Here is a 22,439-nt window from a genome sequence, read left to right as displayed (position 1 = left end):
CACTAACTACAAACAGAAATTATAAATTTAATCCTCAAGAACATGTCAGGGTCCAGTCCTTCCACAAGCTTTACACAGCACAGCATCAAGTTATATGAAAGCAATAGCCTTGGTGGACCTTTGATCCATCCATGCCACAGAAATGAGTTTGCACTTGCTTCATGCTTCCTCCTGGTAAGAGATGCCTACATAATATGAGGAGTCTCAAAAGCTAATTTATGATGTTTGATTGGGAAGGGAGAGGTTATGCATTTAGAGAGAGTGGTAGGGATGCATGCTCCTAAATCAGAGGTCTCCAAACTGGAAACTGTTGTGTCCTGAGAAAAAGCCCTCCCCATCCCAAACAACGCTTACCGTTCTGCCGTGGCACCATGTTTCTTTCAAGATGATCCGGGCACAAGGATGCAGAACAGAAAGAACTGCTCATGGGGGGGAGGGGCCTTTTTCCAAACCCCAGATCCAGCCAGCAGACTGGGGTTTGGAGAACGCTGTCCTAAATAAGTGATGTATAGCCAACTCCTGTGGGATTGGAAAAGCAAAGGATCTTCTCTAATCATTGCTATCCGATGACCCCATCTTGCAACAAAAAAATAGGCTGCCACTTACACAAAGGCACTCTTGGCATTATGGAATATTTGACAGTTATTTGAACTTGGTTAATTGCCAATACTTGACTGGTCATCTGTCCAGTCATCTGTTCCAATTCTGGATGGTTAAAGAAAATGAAGCTCATGAACTCATGGAAGGAAAACAGAAATTTCTAGCAAACATCTCCATTATTCAAAATTGTAAACACACTTGGAACACCAGGGGGAAAAAAACAGTCACGGTAGCAATCTCCCATTCTGAGTAGCCTACAGGGAAGATCAGCCTTTCTGTACACATCTAGAATGGAAACACATTATAGTGGTACATATAGCAGCATGCGCTACTGTTTATTAGTGCTGAATAAATGCAACTTTGGGGGCCACCATTATTTATTAAGCACTAATGTAGAGCAGTACAAGCTGCTCACACACATTAAAATGTATTCCATTCTAGACATGTACAGAATAGTCAAACAGATGTGGCAAGCATTGCTCTTCATTTTGTCATGCACTGCAGAATTCACCAGAAGCAGGAAAACCTTATCACACAGTCATTGCAGCATTTGGCAAGATTTTTTGGCAACCTCCGTTTATGGAATTGTCCATTCCATGCTCCCTCTTGCTCCTGCTGGCACACACCTTGGTTAATTAAACCACAGGCCACAGCATTATTTCTTTAGCTAAGGGCAAAGATACACTGATGATCCAAGGTAACTGCTCCTTAATCTATAGCGGGGAAAGTTCCTCGGCTGGACAGGCTAGTTTTACTTCACCAGAAGACATGACCCACCTTGATTTTTAACTGGCTCTACTAATTTTTGTGGAAAGGTATGCTGCCATCGCAGAACTGGAAAAAAACGGCACTTGAAACCACACAGGAATGAAGTGGTGCAAAAAACAAAAAACTTAAAATGAGAGAGCAAGAGAGACACTTAAAAGATATTCTATGGCTTCAAAATATTTTGCGAAGTTATGACAGGGAACAAAGAATGGACTTAACATCCAACAAATCTAAAGGCAGAGCTATAATTGTGGTTGCTTCTGAAGTCATGATTAACATACACAAATTGTATGGTGTGGGAGTAGCCACAATGTCACACCCTTTCTGACACATCCTTACTCTGCCACTAAAGAAACTTCTTGTTTACAATTAAAGAAAAAAAAATGGGCAGAGAACCAATGATGGCTCCACAACTACCTATCACATTTTTCCTCAAGTCCAAAAACTCAACAACAGACTTATTTTAGAAACAAGAGAGAAGTGCAGTGTTGAATTAAGATTTGGTAGAATCTTCCTAAGAAGAATGAATGAATGATAATATTTATATACCTGTTTTCAACAAAAAAAGTTCATTTACTTCACATACAAAATAATGAAAAGAATTGTTCCTGCCCCCCAAAGGCTCGCAATCTAAAAAGATACATAAGAAACATCACAAAAAGGCACTTCAAAAAGGAAGAAAAAAAAAAATCATGCTGGGCTGATGATAGACAGTTACTTTGGCAGAAAAAAGGGATATTCAAACTATAAATCTATTAATCAGAAAAACAAAAGTCAGGTGGTCATTTATTCCAGAGAAATACTTAAATACTGCACTTTGGCAAATATCACTGCGTACAGCCAGAGGTCACTGTAAAATGCCCTTATAGGCAGAGAGGAGGGGTGTGTGTACGTGCCAAAAAGCAGCGTTATAAATGTATCAAAATAATATCAAAAGCAGAAAAAAAACTCCATCAGCAGACCTACAGAACTGCCAGGTCAATGAAAGTTATTCCAAATTGTGTCCATTCCTCCTACTATGTTTTTTTGTCAATCCAAGATGCAGCAAGTACACACCAGTTGATCTTCCTAACTCCACACCTGCTGTTCTGTGTGATATAGTAATATCACATATTACTAGTGATATTAGTAATATTAATTATTTTAATACTGATAGCACATAGTATGATATATTAATAGCACATAGTAATATTAACTATCTGCAGGGGGGTACATAAAGTCACCTAATAACTTCAAAAAATATCTAGTACTATCAAAACAATGGCGTTCACTGAGAAATTGCCAAGAGCCAGTTCGAATGGGATAGGGGTTAGGAACACACGTCCAATGCTTGGCATGAAGAGATCGAGGCTGCCTAACTCTGCCCTGAGAGAAACAAAGCAGGCCAAAGCCTGGCTAATTCAAAGAATACTTCAGACCTTCTGAGTGAGCGCAACAACCTAATAATACACATACACACAAGTTTACCTAACAGCTCCTCTTTTGGTGTTTGGTTTTTATTCAATAAATCCAAAGCAAACACCACAATGCTTGTAAAGAAGGGAGTGCCTAGTATTTGATGAATTAATAAACTTACCTGGCTATCAGAAACAGAGCCTGAAATATGCCACATATTTTATGGACAGTCACCACACCTACCTTTAAAGCACTTCTAAACTGCTGTTAGGAAGAGAAGATTATCAGTGGGAATGTGGGATCAGCTTTAGGTGGGGAGCAAAAGGGAAGGAGAAATTTGTGTGGGTTACACAAATCCTGCTTCCCCCCCCCGAGTGCTCAGAGCAGTACACATGGGGCTCCAAAGCCATTTCTCCTCCAGATTTTGGCACACAGACCTAATGAACTCCAGAGACAGAAACACACCAGATGCTCAAACATGCAGACTATTCACAGATGGAACAGAGAAACCCAGACATTCATCTTATTAAAAACCAATGCTGTAGGGGTCAAGCCCACCTTTATGTAGTAAGTGCAGTCAACCAACTATGGAGTTTTATTCAGTTTGTCACCTTTGTTAGGCTCCATCCCCAGTGGACCTATATATACTATGCCCTGCGATGAACTTGCTCCCTCTCAGACTACAGCTTATTTCACCTGCTGAAATACGGGAATAATAATGCTTACCCACCTGACAGGGTTGTTCTGAGAATTAACGTGTTTCCCCAAAAATAAGACCTACCCCGAAAATAAGACCTAGTTGCAATCAGGGCTGGGATGGGGGGCGGGCGGAAGGGGTCCTTGGGTGGGGCGGGTGACCAGGAATGCTGCACTCCTGCGCAAGCCACCTAGAAAGCTCCTGCTGTGCTACCTTGGACAGAGGACGCTGAGGAGAAGCTGAGGCGGGAAGCGAGGCAACCCTGCCTACCGGGCTCTGAGGCTCTTCACACTTTCCAGGGAGTAAGTCCCATTAACTATAAAGGGACTGACTTCTGAGTAGGCAGGCATCCTCCTGGATGCTGAGGGGACATCCTCGCCACACCTTCCAGGGAGTACGTCCCATTAACTATAAAGGGACTGACTTCTGAGTAGGCAGGCAGGCAGTACATTGTTGTACATTAAAAAAAATAAGACCTACCCCGAAAATAAGACCTAGTGTGTTTTTTTGAGCCAAAAAAAATATAAGACAGTGTCTTATTTTTGGGGAAACATGGTATATCATGAAAATAGAAAAAGAATTGATCTGCACATTCAAAAAGAGCTAAATAGTAGTTATCTCTTAGCAGTAGCAGCCATCAACCTGTGACAGCAGCCAATGGGCTGGTTTTCAAAGTATCACTCTAAAAGGAAAAAAGTGCATTTGAGTGAAACAAATTTTTTGTCAGGCTATAGGGAAATTTGTTCTATGCCACAAAAGCAGGAGGAACAGCACATGCACAGACACACGTATAGCTAGTTAATTGAGGTAAGCAATTCCACCTACACCAAATTCCTCAGGCAAGCAATACAAAGGAGTCTGAATACATGAAAAACTAATATATATAGAACAGGGAAATTCAACAGGCAGAGCTTACCAAACAGGGTTGAGAAAAGGCTGCATCTACCTAAAATTCCCTCTTCAGCCTGACTATAAAAAGGTACTGATGCCTTGTCTTCCTTTGAACCTAGTCAGTCTCTGAAAAAGAGATTAAACAATCTACAAAAAGAACAGACTTTCCATTTTAAAACCCATGAGTACGGGTATCTGAAAATGGTTTTATTTTTTCATAGATTTCGTGATTTGAAAGTTCTCATTCCAAGTTCTCATTTTTATTATTTTTAAACTCTTTAAAAGAGTACTAGGTAGGTGATATAGTGTCAGCAGATGCTGCCACAGTTTTATTTTTAACTGGAAATGCAATCTATTTTAACTTCTGGAAAATATTTTAACACAAAATGGCAGTGTTTTGTGTTTTTAACAACAGAACACCTCTACCCATGAGACAGCGTGACCAACAAGGTGCTTCAGATTAGCACAATGTCCACAAGCTCTATGTTTACATAAAGCTATACCTGTGGTTTCCACACTTTTTAGCATGAAGATCCATTTTTTTAAAATGGCACTCTTATCAGGACTCGCCTAGCTTTACAAAACTTTACAAAAATGGTTCTGCTTTACCAGCTGCTCAAGTTTCTGTTTTTATCCTTTTTACTGTGGTGGGGGACGCCTCCTGGAGCATTTGTGGAGCTCACGTTCATTGGATTGGGATCATTCTGGTGGCCTTGCATTCCGCTTTAACTGGCCTTCGATAGGAGCAGAGACTTGTTTGCCTACTCATAAGTAAATACAGATGCTGCTCAGTTTCAGTTTCCATAGGACTCAATTAATTTTCCTTGTCAGGCGGGGGGGGGGGGAGGGTCTTCCTTCTTGAATGTTGGAACCTGAGTTCATAGGATCAAGGACCATTCTGGTGGTGTTGCATTCCTCTTGGCCTGCCCTTTAAAGTTGACTGAGGCACTGTCTCATACTCATGAGTAAATGCTCATGTGTGGCTCAGTTTCACTTTCCATAAAGTTCAATCATTTTCCTAGTCTTGTCAATCTCAGGATCCACCAACCATTAGGTTGTGACCCATTGGTGAGTCCCAACCCACATTTTGGGAAACACTAAGCAATACTGCACCAAACAAGCTTCATTTTAAACACAATTATGGGCCCTAGGCCTGGAAGAATTCAGTGGCTGAGTGGAAGAGATTTACTGGCTCATAGGATACTGCAGGACAACTTCTCTTCATCTCAGCCCTCTGACAATGAAACTTACATACTTCAGTACTTACGCGCTTGTCTCACACATACAACATTCTAGGTTTTGCTGTAACTAGATAGTTATTTTCCAAAGTTATGTCCCTCTTAAGTTTTTGAAGAGGGATAGCCATGGTTAAAAGCAGTCTCAAGTAATTTCTGTTTTCTTAGAAAAACTCAAACAAGAGTGGTTAAACAGTTGGGGCCTTATACTGCTGCCCTCATTTTACCTTTTCCACCACTCATTTTAAGAGCTATTTTTGGTACCAAGTTGAAGACAGCCAAGTAAAACAACTCAGAGCAGAAAGAACTGCTTCAAGGGTTGCAGGCAGCTCAGGTGGTTTCAGGTTCTCTTTTCAGAAAACTGTTTCTCGGGGGGGCGGAGCTAACTTTCAGTGAAGTTGCAGTGAACTTTGGGGGTTCCCGAAGAGACTGCGAAATAGGTATGTTTTCATGTGCCTAAACAACTAAGGCACGCTTCGGTGCCAGGAAGACGGTACGAAGAGCTGAGAGCTTGAACGGGGGCGGGTCCTTAGAAACAGGCAATTTCAAGGATTTCTCTCTGTTTTGCTCTGTACTGAAGCATATCTATCCCGGGCGCCATCTTTGAGAAGCTTGGAGAGCTGAAAACCCGTCCTCCCACGGCCTAGATACAACAAAATCGCAGCGAAAAAAGCTATTAAGAGTGAGTGAACTTGGCTCGTTAAAAAGTTTTACTGAGAACTGTAAGTAAGAAGTCTGGAGGAGGAGGAGAAAATTCAAGATTATTCACGCTGGCCGTTAGCCACCCAGGGGGGGAATAGGTGAATTGGTATTTCCCCTGCTGGAGTAAGTACAAGATTATATTTTTTTTAATGGTATGTACCGAAGAGAAATAAATAAGTAATCTTCAACAAAATGAAATAAAGTTCATTTTCCCAGCAAAAAGCCTTTATTTAAGCCTGGATTCTGCTACTTTCAGTTTCGGTTTCTCAGCAAGAGGCTTGAATTTTTTTTCTTCTTCTTTTGGTCATTTAAAGGCATACTAACCTAATTTGACTGTGGATTTGATTGACTTTTTTTTATATATATAAAAATTTGGAAAGTAGCCCTGGATACAAAATTAGAAAGTAGCCCTGTAAGAAGTGGCTCGAGTTGGTGTTGATAAAAATGGCTTTTGAAAATCTAAAAGATGATCGTGAAAGCCAGGCCTTGCTGGTGGACTTTCTGATGGATTTTAGAAGAGAAATGGAGCAACAAGTCAGAGAACTCTCTGAACAAATTGGGCAAATAAGCTCCTCCCTTGTAAACTCGCGGGAACAGATTATAAACAATAGAGAAGAAAAAAGAATGGATCAGATGTCAGGTGAAGTTAAAGAAGTGGAGTATTTTGAAATGGGACACGAGATGGAAGAAGCAGATGTCATAATAACTGATAATATTAAGGAAGAAAAAAGACGAAATGTTCAGAGAGCAAGCTCTCTCAAGAAGAGGAAGAATTTATGGATTGAATTCAAGAATAACAAAATGAAAAAGAAGAAAGAAAAACAGAGGGGGGGACTTAAGAAGAAAAAGAAGAAAAAGAAGACGTGGAAGAACTAGTAGGACTAAGAGGGAACACCAATAAGATAGAGTACAAAGTAAACAATAAGAAGAAGGGCAAAATGGTTGAATAATAAATAGAATGTTTTTTTTAAACATATTAAATTAAAATAGATGCAAATGAAAATTTGAAATATAAATATTGCGGAAATTAAGTGGTATTAAGATATAATATTTTATTAATTAGATTAAATTAAAGTGGATGAAAAGGGAATTTGGAATATAAGTATCGTGAAAATTAAAGTGGTAAATATATGAAATAAATTAGATGGAACTGCAATTTTGGAATATAAGTATTGTGGATAAGCGAAGTATAATACTATTGTAATTGGAGATATTTGTTTTTAGATGTGATATTAGAAATTAAGAATCAGATAGATTGTATTTTAGAGGTTAGTTTAGTGGTAAGAAGAATCTATAAGTAAAAATTTGAAGCCTTTTTTGATTGGATAGTTATGGAAAATGATGTATAACATGTTATAAGAGATACTGAAGGAGGTAATACCATTGTAATCAGAGACTTCTTTTTTAGATGTCATATTAGAAATTAAGAATTAGATAAGAAAGATTTTATTTTAGAGACTAGTTTAGTGGTAAGAAGAGTGTATAAGTAAAAGTCTGAATTGTTTTTTTTATGATGGGATAGATAAGGTTAGAGGAAAAATATGGAATGTTAAAGTATTAACCAGTAGGGTTAAAGAATATGATAATTTTTGTATTGATTATTAATTTCGTTTGGATTAATGTTTGTTGTAATCGATGGCCACCACCCTGGTGTGTAACCTATGTAGTCCTAGCCCTAAGTCTATCCAATTTTCCTTACCTGTATCTGTAATAAATAAATAAAACATATACCAAAAAAAAAACAACAACAGAAAATTGTTTCTCTGCATTATTGACTTTAACCTTTCATTTAAAGAATAATGAGTTTTGCCCTCACAGCAAATGTCTCTCCCCTGAATTATGTAAGCTTCACTCCCTGGAACACCCTACAGGACAAGGAAACGCACAGTGCCAATTTTAAATAGGGCAGTGACTGGAGCCCAACACTAACGTTTATGTTCTTTGCCATACTTGCACACACAATGCTTACTGTTACACATTCTCACTATGATATGTGGATCTGAAAAAAAGCAAAGGATAGCATATCTGAAAAGGATCTAGGCCTAAATGATTCAGCAAAATTCTGCATTCTGCAGAGACAACTCTGAGCTGCTTTTCAGACACGGAAACTTTCCAGTGAATCCTGGGTCATGACAAACACACAAAATTTGCATACTCTCCGCTGCAATGTGGGGCTATTAGATGCTCCCTGTCAGCAACCAAATTCTTTAAGGGATGAGGCCCATCCATCTTTCCTGAACAGAGACCAACATCTGTTAGTTCCTTGTTGCAGAGAACAGTGCAGAACTCTTGAGTTCTGGATGTATATATTCTGGACAGGACATATATGCAATCCGTTTCAAATATATTCTGCGTTTATTTCTCCATTAGAATGGCTTAATAAACACACCCTTGTATACTCATTGCCTGTCATCTTTGCCTGAATAATCATGCAGATTGGGCTGGAAACCTCTACCCTGAAGGTAGGTCATGAAAAGACACCCCTATATATTCAGACATCCTACCCTAACAGGACAAAGGAAAGATCTTGTGAACTAGCTGCCATTTTAAAAGTGTTTTACTGCTTTAGCATTGGATTCTATGATTATTTTATTTTTATGTTGATTGATGTAAGATGCTCGGGGTACCCTGCTGAGGAAGATGCAGGGTAAAAAGAATGCAATAAATGAATAGAATTATAAATAAAGGTGCCATTAAATATAAATGTCAACTCACTAGATTATTAGATTGCTGTCTGTTTTTCAACCAACAAACCTTAAAAAGCTTGCTGCTATTTAAGCAGCTTACCAATGTTAGATCTCACATTCTGTGAAACATTGGTACTCTTGGTCTATACAAAACAATAGAATGCCTCTTAATTAATAGTTGTTTTTTTTTAGAAATAGAAATGCTGATCTATTATTTATTCATCCTAATAATATTAGCACCACACGCAGACACCAACCCTTGCAAGATGATTAATTGGTGCTTTGAGACAAATGCAGCCTATGCTGGGATCCAACATCCAGCTGATTTATGGAGACATGCTCTGCTTTACATACATTTGCTTTCAAAAATGTCTGACATTATTAAACATGCTGCAGGGCAGAAGAAATACAATTTGTGAATTCAAAAATGAGGATAAAATTGAAAAATGACCCACCACCCACACTAGCACACCACTAGCATGATAACCCACGTCTAATAATGTTTTTTTTTACCAAATAAGATAGTTTCCCCCATTAAAAATACCTGCCATAAGTTTAAATTTTTGTCTTCATTTTATACGTTTAATTTTAGACCTTTCATAGAAATGTACACTCAGAGGGGTTCACTACACTGTTTTTTCAAAAACAAATTGTTTCATTAGTTCTTAGCTTAAAGTTAAGAGATTTAACTCAAGTACTACAGTAAGGTAGTATAAGCAATAGCATTGTTTTATGGTACAATTAGTAATAGTGTGACTAATCAAAAGAAATGTAAATTTATACAGCAAATATATATTAGCTTTGGTGCTCATTATCATGCTATGGTAGAGTATGATAGAGTATGGTATCATGCTATTATGGTGCTTATTATCATTGCCCCTGGGGGCTGGGGGATAAGAATAGGCCCTCAGTTTGGCTGTACTTGTCGTAAGAGGCGACTAAACAGCCACCGGGTAGATGGGACTCGTCAGCCTGGGAAGGCAGCTCATCTAAGAGAAGGAAAACTCTGATCCCAAACCTCCACTGCCTTGTGGCTACATCCAGTTATGGAAAAGGCTTCAGGAGTCAACCTCGAGGCAAAATCCGGAGCCGGAGTCTCTGAGACAATTTATGGCTGAACACAGTCATGTTCTGGCAACTCCTGCGATGCCGCTGGAACCAACCATATTGGCTTCTGCCTTTCCATTGGACCATTTCAGTGACGTGGAGAGGGGGGATCTGCTGCATGGGTAACAGTCTATCCTCCATATCTACTTTACCCAGGCTTCGCGCACTGGAGAGGACACTCTGTTCCAGAACCACCATTCAGAGCGTGATATCATAGTCTTCCAAGACTGAAGGATGCCAACAGATCATTCTATGACAATGCCCAGCAGGGTGAGCCAGGGAGCTACTTAAGAGAAAAGTAATGAAATCCCAGTAATGCAGGGGGGGTGCAGGTAGGAAGTGAAAAGAGCTAACAAAAAAATAATTCCCTAAACACGTCTAGCTAGAAACACATTGCCTATTGCTAGCTACTTCTGCTGTCCCAGGACTGCGGGCCTTCTATGCTTACTAGCCAGTAAGCAGGTGTGCATTCTGTGAACCAGGAGCTGGTTCCAATGGCTGACCTGGCAAAAGACACCCAAGCACCCTTGTGTTTTATCTTAAGAAACCTAAGTTTGGTTATGTCATGGGGTCATCCACAATTGCATTGGGAAAATCATTTGGCATTGCACCCCTTAATCTCAACAAGTGGTCTTGGCTGCCCAATTGAGAGGCACATGCCAATTTCAGCAGAAGGGTTGGTTAGGAGCTCTGATAGCTGGGGAAAGCACGGACAGAGAAAGAGCAATCCATTTCCAGTGACATGTGGCTGGGAATGGTGTTTCAAACAAAGCCTCAGAGGAGCATCCCAGTGTTGTGGCTGCTGCACCTAGGATACCAGGCAGTCTCTTTGGGAGGCTACATCTTCCAAAAATATGGAGAAATAGAAGAAACAGGGCATTCGTCACACCAACACAACATCTAACGTCAGCAGTAATGAAAAATTAAAAAAAAAATCAGAGGAATACTAAACCACATATGGCTGCCCTCAGAGCAGTAAAACTTAGCCAAAAATTATCCTCTCTCTTGCTTTTGGAAGGAACTTCTTAGCCTCAACTAGCTTTATTCAGAAATCCCTTAATCTGGCCAAAATATGCACGTGGTTTTCAGCAGTACAGAAATATGAAAGTGACACTCAAACACACTAAATTCAGAGCCATTACAGCATTTTCCATTTCATAAAAGGATTACTTAGTGCCCACAGGAGGAGGGCTTATTACAAACCAGGAAAGAATAATTCCCTGATAATATGCAGCCTCTTTTAGAAAACACACTTTGCCTGAAATGCAATTTAGACTAGCTATGAGCAGGTGAACACGAAACTGCTGCCAGTTACTATGACTTTCTTTTTTTAAGCAATAATTACTCCCCATGGCAACTCTCTAGCTAACAACTCCAGCCCTTGTACAGCAACACCCCCACCCAGATTGCTGGGCAATTGCTTCCAAAGAGATTGCTCCCACTTTGCAATTTACAATCACACCTAATACAGATGAGATTTGATATGGTATGCAGAACATTCCTGGATCCACAGCAGCAGATTTCCAAGCTTTTCAGACCAAGGACTCAACTTTAATTGAAAAATGGTATCCTCTTCATTTTTGATTATACAGGTTGAGCCTCATTATTCGTGTGGGTTCCGTTCCAAGCACTCACCTGGATGGCAAAAAACACACTATAGCAAATCCATTAAAAAAAACAGAGTTCCCATGCTCTGGTGATTTAAAACCAGCCTTGCTAACTTTTGTGATGTAAGATAAGAGTAATTAAGAAGACAATCCATCAATCAGTTGTCCTCCAAGTGTTTACAAAGGCGCTTTACTCAGCCCCTCCCTTCACCAATTCAAAGAGATCACCTTTCTTTCACGTGCTCAGGGGGAAGGGAGGGGTCACCTGGAGAGAGAAGGATTGATGGATTGTCAGCCAGCTGCGCTCTCGCTCTCTCTCTAAGGAGGCTATTGTTAAAGGACTGTTCAGTTTTTTAAACTGATTTTAAAGGGGTGCATTTTTTCCTTCTCCACGGATCAGCACATTCTTTCTCATTTACAGGGGCCATTGGTGTCAAGTCAAATCAGTGTATAAAAAATCTGTGTATAAATAGGCTGGGCTTGTATACTTCTTCTCAAAACCAAACATAAAATGATGTTGGCACCACTGGCAGAAACACCTCAGATTGCACCTCAACCCAGTTACCAGCCATGCCCCACCAGTTGAGCTAAATGTCACTTCTGTAGCCTTCTACTTGCACAAGGGGGAAAAAATTTCCTTGTGATTGGCAGTGGAGACATATGGATGGAATTTTTGTGATATATATAAGCATAGGGATGCAAACCATCATTCAGAAAGTGCCAGAACAGAGCAGCAAAAAAGCATTAGCTCCACACCTTCCTTCATGGTAAACAGCATCCACTTAGAGCCCCCAAAGGCTTTTTCTTGAAAAGGACTTGCTCAACTACTCTGAAGTCATGCCAGCAAAAATGTGAACAAAATTACCTGAATGTGAACTGGCTAAAAACCAAGATGAAGCCTGCTACATAAGCAATTCTACAGGTTTCCAACTCTGCATTTTAAAGGTACATGACAAGGAGATACTGCTAACTCTACAAAGAGAGCAAAAAATTCAGAATCAGAGCTTCCCCTTTTTTGTGGGAGGGTAGTCAATTACAATTTTGTTACTATGGGAATGAGACACCTATTTTCATTGGCAAGAGCACATATTTTTAAGGTTCTGCAGATTTTAATGTGTTAATGTAATGAGCAACGGAGAAGAGAAATAGTTTAAAGATCGCCTCTCTCTTTAGCAAGGAGTGGTAGCTTATGATGGAATATTTACATTCTTTTAAACTTCAGCATCTAAAAATGCATCTCTAAGGTCTAGTAATGTACAAGTTTATGTATAATGTACTCAATTGACTGGTTAAAAGGGCAGTTGATAAATCTTTTGGCACTCAGAAAGTCAGAAAGCAAGGAACACTTAATGCAAGGTGCACAAATTCCTGCCCTGAGATTGGACGAAGTCCCTCTACATATCCATCCCTACCAACAAGATTAAGGGCCCAATCCTGAACCTGACCAGCACCAGCAATGACCAGCAATGACCGTGCCAGTCAGGTTCCAGGCCCAGCACCAGCAGAAAGAGGATGTGGGGGTAAGTTCATCCTTTAGGCGGTGGTGCAGCCTCTAGGGAGCGAGGGGAGGTTGGAATAAGGGTAGGGAGGACAGGGAGGAGGGAGGAACTGGGGTGGGAAGGGGCTAGATCAGTGGAGCTCTGCTCTACCGTATCCTGAACTCTCTGTTGGGCCACCAAGGCCAACATGAAGTCTCTCAACTCTGCGCTGGCAAAATAGTGCAGACAAAATAGTGCTGGCAAAATAGCTGGTGCAGACGTAAGAAGTCTCATTTCCCTGAGGAGATCTCCGGCTGCTTCTTGGCACCCACTGGATACAGGAGTAGCTGCTTTGGTGCCACTGCTCCAGCGGGGTGCCAGGAAGCTCAGAATTGGGGTTTAAGTAGGCCTGGTTTAATATTATTACTTGCTAACTAACAGCCGAACCCTACCTAACTCCCTGTGCGGTGATGCAGTGGCACCGGTGCAGCTTCCACAGGGAGTCTGGGCTACTGGAGGCCTCTCAGGGTAAGGGGACAATTGTAAGCCCCAGCAGTCGCTATCTCAGACCTACACCAGCGACATTGCTGGCACAAGTCCAAGTTGATCTGTGCTGGCAGATCAGGACTGGGAAGGGGATCGAGACTCAGGGTGCACTGCCACCGCCAATCCCCTCCCCTCCTGGGCCTGATTCATGCTCTCCGACCGTGCCACCATCCTGTTTCTTCCACCCCCTGCACCATTCAACCCCCACGCTACTCCAGCTTACCTCCACCAGTGAGCCTCTGTCAAACTGCTGGCACATATGGGAAGGCTTCAGCCTTCCTGCTGGCATCTTGCACTGCCACAAAGTGCTTTACAGCTGGCTCTGAACAGCCTGCACCAGTCAAGCGTGTGTTCCACCAGCACACATTTTAGATAGGATTGGGCTATGTGGCTTGAACAAATCATATTTCCTGAGCTCACCAAAAACAGTGCCGTGTGTCAAACCAGAAATAGTTGCTTGAAATCTTCTTCTCTAGCATACAAAGAAGTCACACATGAACACAAAGTTTATACATTATTGCGCTCCAAATGTTAAACCCTGATTTGGCTACACATCTGCATCAGCTCAAAGTGTCTTAAGATTCAACAGCTAGCCAATATTTTACTTTTCTACCATCAAATATTTGTTAAGACTCACCTTGCAGTGAGAAGATTATGAGAGTTCTTGTTCATAGTTCCCCTTAATGTGCTTTCTGGATTATTTTTACTCATGTTTCTCTTGCAATTTTGTTTAGTATCACAAGCCTTTGGTATTTAACACCAACTTTTCTATAACGTTGCAATATCATAGAACATTCGCTCCATGTAACACAACTGCTTAACATGAGCAGTACAATTTTTGGGTAAAGAAGGGAGAATGAGAATGCATGCTTTTCTCATATTAAAACAAAAAGCCTTTCAAAATCCAGTATCAAGCCATCTACTTATTACAGAGACTACAGAAATCTTGGTGTAAGTATGCAAGAGTAATTGCCTATCTTTAAATGAATGGTAGATGGATAAGCCTGGGTTCATCTCTTCAAATAAAGGTCACCATTTTTTTTTTTAAGTTTCCTACATTTGGCCTTTCCCAAATGCTTCAATAGTTTCCCAGAAGGACAATCTGTATTAAAAACAACTAAAATATACAGGAGTGAGGAGTGGACCTCAACAGGTGGGAAATCCTGACCTCTGAGCGGCCTGCTTGGAGGCAGGCTGTGCAGCATGGCCTTTCCCAGTTTGAAGAGACACTTGGCCAACAGTCTGAGGCTAAGAGGCAAAGAAGGAAGGCCCATAGCCAGGGAGACAGACCAGGGACAGACTGCACTTGCTCCCAGTGTGGAAGGGACTGTCACTCCCGAATAGGCCTTTTCAGCCACACTAGACGCTGTTCCAGAACCACCATTCAGAGCGCGATACCATACTCTTTCGAGACTGAAGGTTGCCAACTTAAAATATACAGGAATGGACTAAGGACTTGGAATGTTATCAAGCAAGACTATCAACCAGAGAAGTATGAAACTATAGCACTTTGCAAAGTTAGAGGCTAGATACGGCAAGGGACCTGGGGCTGCACTTACCCTCCCTGCCACCCAAGTGTTGTACTACCGTCACATCTGTATAGAGTCACATATGTATAGCAGTAAAACAGCTGCATGTTGTGCCACATGCTTAAATCCACAAATCCACAAAAGTTTACAAATCAGGCGGCTAGGTCCCGCACAAAGGACCCCACGTAATGTGATAACCCTACACGTAGATGGTTCGGTGCAGAGCAGAGTGGTTAAACACAATCCTCACCACAGATAGCCTCAATACATCTGCACAAGGCTTGCATTGGCATGTTCAAGAGATGACAGGTCTAACAAAGTTGAGAAAGTAAGGGAAGAAATTTTTGCCTGTGTGACAAGTCCCAGGGAACTATAGCCTAGCAACTTGGAATAGGAGATATGACTTGCTAAAGCAGTGGTTCCCAACCTTTAGCAGCTCAGGGACCACTAAGGCAAAAGTTGGAGACGCCAAGGACCACATGCAACCCACCACTCTCTCACACAAAAATACAATTAAATTTATAATATGTGGAGAAGATTATTTAGAATTAATGTGATGGTTATGCTTGCATTTGCTTCACTAGCTGTGAAATTCTTGGGTTTATACTGTTGCTCATAGCTATGCAGACATTGTCTCTAGTGTCCAACCAATTCCAAGCTGCCTGCTCTCCCCTCTACCATTAGTCTGTGGAACCCCTTGCCACAGGATGTGATGATGGTGTCAGGCGAAATGACTTTAAAAGGGGATTGGACAAATCTCTGGAGGAAAAGTCCATCATGGATTACAAGCCATGATGTGTATGTGCAACCTCCTGATTTTAGAAGTAGGCTACCACAGAATGTCAGGTGCAAGGGAGGGCATGAGGATGCAGGTCTCCTGTTGTTTTGTGTGTTCCCTGAGGCATTTGGTGAGCTACTGTGAGATACAGGAAGCTGAACTGGATGGGCCTACGGCCTGATCCAGCTGTGCTGTTCTTATGTTCTTAAAGAAGAGTGAGGGGGGAGCCATGAGATGGCACTGTCAAGCTCTGATTGGTAGACGGGGTTGCAAAGTTTTATTTTCCCTTCCTGGGATGCATTGGGAGTTTTCCCCCCCTTTCTTCAAGAGATCTTGCGGACCACCTGGCAGGGTCCTGAGGACCACCTGTGGTCCCCGGACCACGGGTTGGGAACCCATGGGCTAAAGCAGGAGTGTCCAAAGTTTTTGGCAGGAGGGCCACATCGTCTCTCTGACACTGTGTCAGGGGCCAGGGGGAAAAAAGAATTAATTTGCATTTAAAATTTGAATAAATTTACATCAGTTTACATAAATCAATATATTAAAGATGAACTTATATGAATGAATGAAGGTCTAGCAATAGCTCAAGGTCTATAAAAGGCCTTGCACAAAGCAAGGCTGGCCTTTCCTTTGCTGCCGCTACTGCATCACAGACATGAAACAACAAGCAGTGGAGGGAGCCCTCATCCCACAGCTCACGTGAGAGGTCAAACAGTTGCCCTCACGCTGAGAGCAGCTGCGTTGGGCCAGTGCGGGCTCCAACAAATCTCCGGAGGGCCAGAGGCTTATTGGAGACTGGGGGCTCCCTGAGGGCCACATTGAGAGGCCTTGAGGGCCGCAAGTGGCCCCAGGGCCGGGGTTTGGGCACCCCTGGGCTAAAGGGAAGGGGCAAGAGTAAGAGGTCTGGGAAGATGCTATTACCCGAGTGGCTGCTGTCTGCTGTCTCACAGGACCTTAGAGATCCTATGACAGTTGAGATCATACTATGGAGGAGGTATTTTGGGATGAATCCCTCTTAATAAACACCTTGCTAAAAACTCAGCGACTAGGAAGAAAAGTCTGGGTAGCAGGGCCTCTGAGGAAGAAGGAAGTAGCATGTGCATACAAATCTAACAGCAACACGTATCACAGACTCATAGAGTTAGAAGGTACCCACAAGGACATCCAACTCCCTGCACGTAACAGAAAATTCTCCTGGACTCCAGAGAGGATTCTAGAGGAGCTTAGGCTCCTAGACTCTAGAGAAGAATTCAGCTGGACATCAGGAAGAAATTCTTGATAGTAAGGGCAGTTTGGAAGTGCAACAGATTGCCAAAGGAGGTGGTGGTTTCTCCTTCACTGGAAAACTTAAAGCAGAGGCTAAACAGGCACTTGCTTGAGGTACTCCTACAGCACCCCTAGCAGGTGCTTGTCAAGCCTCTGCTTGTAGATTTCCAGTGAGGGAGAATCCACTACCTCCTTCGGCAATCAGTTCCATTGCTGAACCACCCTTACCGTGAAGAACCTCTTCCTGATGTCCAATCAGAATAACCTCTCTTGCCTCGGTTTGGGTACCTCGGGTTTGGGTACCTCAAATGGGTACCTCGGTTTGTACCCATTTGATCTAGTTCTACCCTTAGACGTAGTTGAGAACAATTTTTTTCCTTCTTCCATATGACAGCCCTTCAGGTAAGTGGAGAGTACATTATGAGACATTTTCCATCTGGCCTCAGAACAATATTCTGCAGAGGTCAGGCAAAAGGAGTGCATTTATAGAATGGATAATTTAACTTTACAAAAAGAGCAAGAAGCACAAAAGGATGAAGACTGAACAGTGCTGTCATCAGCCATTCCCAATTGAAATGATACTCATCCCACTTTCTCTTAAAACCCACAAGACAGATAATACATATTATATAGTATTCTATATTTTTCTATATTTTTCAAAGATATCACATATGCTACCTTAGTAAACCTAGCAATTCTATACAATAGGTGCATGATATAATGGGAGAGGAAATGAAGCTAAGAAAATACCCACTTGTCTAAAGCCACTTTGCTGAAGTCTTTGAAAAGCATTTCTCATCCTAGTATATCAATTTTTTAAACTGAAGATATAAACAGTCATTACCTTAAGATGATTTACTTTTGATCTCAATATAAGAATATTGAGACACAGAAGTTTAAACAGAATACAATAGATTATCAGAAATATCCAGGTCTGTGTGTATTCTGCATGGGAGAATGCATCAAGATCATGGGTCAAATAACCTAAATATTGAAACAAGAATTCTGCTGCTTGCCTAAATTACACCTAAACTATGCAAATGTGCACAAATGCTCTTATTCTGAATTATTTATTCTGCTTCTGGTCAACATGAAGAGGGGAAAGAAGCTATATATTTGATTGAAAGCCCTGCACCCAACCAATGATGATCTCAGCAGATGCTGTCCATACGCAACACTAGAAAGTAGGGTTTATCATTATTATTTGAAGTACCAGCTATTTTGTACCCAGAATCACATAGTGCAGCTTTCCTGTGCTCACACGGAATTTGAGCTACACTCAGTCCTATTAATAATGAACATTTATAATACAAAAACTTATGTCCCCAAGTATGGCATTCCTAAGATGTTAGTCTGAAGCAGTAAGAAAAGTGACCATAAACGACAAGGGCAAGCAAGCACAGGTTAAGATAGAAAAGATAACAGTAAGTTAAGTCATTTCTGCCCAATGTTGCATATATGCAACAGGGCCCAAAAGTGTACATCTGTGGGCCAGGCAAAAATGGGTTAAGGTGAGGTGACTAAAGTGGAGACCCCAACAGAAAGACTAAAGAGCAAAGAAGCAGAACTATGACACTCACCACCAAATACATCTCCATTCTGGTAGTTTTTCCCTTTCTGAGCTTCCTCTTCATTTTGAACAGCAGAAACATGCTTGGCTGATGCACAGCCCATAGTTTCATTTAGTCAGCTCCAGCTTGACTGAGCCGCAAACCATTTCTACAGATGTGCACGCATGGTTTTTTCAGAAATAATCCACCTTCTGACCTTGTTGTCAAGACACTTTTTCTTACCTGTTGGCATAATACAAAAAAAAGAAGACAAAAATTCAGCAGATGCACAAGTCAAATAGCCATCACCAATACTCTCCACAGTGGAATATATGGAGGAAAGAAAGAGCCAGAAACCAAGAATTCTCTTGCATAAACCAGAGTGCTTTTGTACTTTTTCCAAAAGCAAGCACAAGAAATCAGTGATGCCTCCAGCTCTTGCTATTCTTTATCACTGATAAAGACACCAGTCTGGGTGGTTTTGTGTCTGTTTGGGAGGACAAGAGTTTTTCTGTCTAATCAGCATATTTTGTCACTAGAGGCAAATTTAATTAAACCTTTATGATTTCCATGTGTATTCCCATGGACTCTGTCCCTACTTCAAGGTGATAAATCACATGAATACAGTACACATTCAGAAGACACTATTTTATGTATCTCTTCAACAATACTCACTGCCCCCTTGGGACTGATTTTCATCCCACAAAAGCAGCTGCTGTTTGCAAATTACAGGCTAAGCCCCTAGGCAGCCACACTGTACTATTCCACAGTAAACCCACAGAAGTCAGTACAGAACTATGATGGTTTCAGAGACAAAGTAAACTCTTATACTTTCTCCCACCTTAAGTTTCTAAGTCACTGTTCTGAGCCTTTAGGAATGAAGCCAGCAACTGGGGGCAGCTGCTGAGCCAGTGATTGCTCAATAGCTTCAGACACACCTGCATATCATCCAGGGAGTCACACCAAACAGAACCCAAACCCAAACCCCAACCACAGTGCGAAATGTTTTTTCAGTGAATTGAACTCAACCCTAAACTCTATTGGTTACCTTCACCCTGAACTGAACTCCCAAATGAAAAAGTCATCATGAGTTCAAAATACCTGTATTGTCCTCCATTTTTAAAATATTCTGATGCACATTATTTACTAGGAAAAATCTTTGTAAAAATTCAAAAATGAACAGTTTAAACCATTTTCCCCAAATGTAAAAGTGATCACGGTGTTCACTTTATAGAGTTACAGTGAGAGCAAGAAAGTCTGACACCATTCTGCACAAAATGCACCATAATCAGTTCAAAACCAGGTAAAGAATCTGAACCAGCTGCCAAATCACTGTTCAAAGTTAGCAGCTGAACCAACCTGAATAGCAGCATTAAATATACTGGTGAACCAGAACAGGATACCAATATTTAATAATTTGACTTTCTGATACTATCAGCTTTCTAGAACCCTATAACCCTTTTCTGCCTGGGCCCAGTACTAAAACTGTACTTCAATTTTGGTTGATGATCTCCATCTAGAAAAACTATCTGCTAACTTGGCAAGTCATGGAAAATCTGTATTATGAGTTACCTTCAGCCAAGTGCTTCTCTCTGTAATGTCCATGGGCCTCGTAAAGAAAATTCATGACTTGGTATGATGCTCATGCGAGCAACTTGTCACTTGTATCAGAAAGACACACATGTTTGTATAGAACAATGCTACAGTATATGAACGCATAACTCTTGTCCAAGTGTGAAAAACTGTATTGTGAAACTATTATATGTGTTTGTATCCCTTGACCTTTCTCTTGTCGAAAGCATCACTCTCTCAGTAAATACTGGTTCTTTAAAACCATACATCTATACTTGCAGGATCCTTGCCTACCTCATTAACTCTCTTTTTCTATGACATTTAGAACACTGAACGGCATTGGTCAGAAACCTCTAATGTAGGGTTAAAGCAGGGGTGTCCAAACTTTTTGACAGGAGAACCACATCATCTCTCTGACACTGTGTTGGTGGATGGGGGAAAAAAAGAATTAATTTACATTTTAAATTTGAATAAATTTCCATACATTTAAATAAATGAATATACTAGAGATGGAACTTATATGAATGAATGAAGGTCTTATATGAATGAAGGTTCAAGGCCAATAAAAGGCCTTTCCATCACTGCCGCTTCCAGCACAGACTCCAGCAAGTTTCCAGAGGGCCAGAGGTTCATTGGAAACTGGGGGCTCCACGCGGGCTGGATTGGAGTCCCTGAGGGCCGCAAGTGGCCCGTAGGCCAGGGTTTGGGCACCCCTGGGTTAAAGGTTTCTGACCAATGCCATTCAGTATCCTAAATGTCACAGAAAGAAAGAGATAGTGAGGCAGTGAGCCTGCTCATAAAGAATAATTATTCACAACATTATATACCAACCATATTTAATGTTATGAACAAAAGTCATGCAAGAGAGAACTTCTAGGTAGAGACAGAGTACCATGAGCTTAACTTGGAGAATAATACTTAAAATCTTTTACCTATTTTTTAATTCTCTTAATCCTCAGCATCCTTTTAACTGACACCTTAGCTTCTAGTGCCTAGTTTAAAATCTAGCTGTGTTACTTACTAGGTGGAAGCTGAAATGTTTAAATACTTTTCTCTGTTTTGTCAGTCACTAATTTACATATCTAAAAAGGATTTCTTTGTGGGTGCATGTAGATGGGAAGTACAGCTGTGCTAGTGCAACAAGGATATGAAGGTGGGTCAAAAACATTGTAAGACAAGAGACTAATAGGATACATTAAGGCAGTAATTCGTTCTGTGACCGAGCCTAGTGCTGAAAAGCAGCTATTTTCAAACTGTGTCCAGGGAGACCTGGGGTTCCCGGAAGCTAATTATGAATTTTATGAAGCTGAAGATAAGCAATGGCAGAAAACTTCCTTAAAACTGAGTTAAGTTTATAGTCTAAAATCAGGCAGATTATATTGAACATTATAATAATCTCTCCCCTTCGCCAACTCCCACCCATTTTTTGCAATTTGGAAAGATTGCTGAGAATCCTCTGTTACTGATCACTGGCACTCATTACAGAATTACAAATTTCAGGATTCCCATGGAAAGAGAATTGACCATTAAACCAGTTTAAACCTGGATTGTAAATACTCCCTGTGGGATAGCTTGCCTACCACCTGGCTGCTTTTGAAATATGCAGCTGCAGGAGAGTGCTGAGCAAATTCTGAGGCATTCTCTCTGTTTGTGCACAGTTACTGGGGCTAATGGATCTAGCTAGTGTCTTGTGCAAAACAGAGTGTCTCTCAGAATCCTCTTAAACATGTCAGAGTTCTGTGGCTCCTTGGAAGATTTCAATATGAAAAAGGTTTCGTGAAATTAGAAAGTATGAAAATGACTGCTGTAGATAATCGTGAGGACATGACATGGAGAAGGGAGAAAACAAAGCCTTTAATTTGGAAGACTAAAAGAGTGCAGTATATGAACAAAGGCTTACAATTCCATGGCATAAATGCTGACAGACAGGCACAATCTTCTAACGAAACAGTCCAACAGCAGTAACAAGCAATGAATTCACTAAATACACCATTGTTTCAATAACCAACTCCTGTTTCCTGTTCACATCTC

At 41.0% G+C, this 22,439-nt stretch overlaps 1 protein-coding gene across 1 annotated transcript in view; it reads right to left on the bottom strand.

Annotated features, from left to right (window-relative positions):
- The window catches only part of C4H1orf21 (chromosome 4 C1orf21 homolog), a 153,608-nt gene that overhangs the window by 69,604 nt on the left and 61,565 nt on the right, over positions 1–22,439 (bottom strand). Inside the window, exon 2 of the mRNA XM_066626417.1 lies at positions 18,867–19,079. Coding sequence (XP_066482514.1) covers positions 18,867–18,960 — 94 coding nt within the window. The 5' untranslated portion in view covers positions 18,961–19,079. The remainder of the gene's footprint in view (positions 1–18,866; positions 19,080–22,439) is intronic.

The sequence above is a fragment of the Tiliqua scincoides genome, chromosome 4 (genome assembly GCF_035046505.1).
Source record: "Tiliqua scincoides isolate rTilSci1 chromosome 4, rTilSci1.hap2, whole genome shotgun sequence".
Taxonomy (NCBI): Eukaryota; Metazoa; Chordata; class Lepidosauria; order Squamata; family Scincidae; genus Tiliqua; species Tiliqua scincoides.
This window is presented reverse-complemented; position numbering and strand designations above follow the sequence as displayed.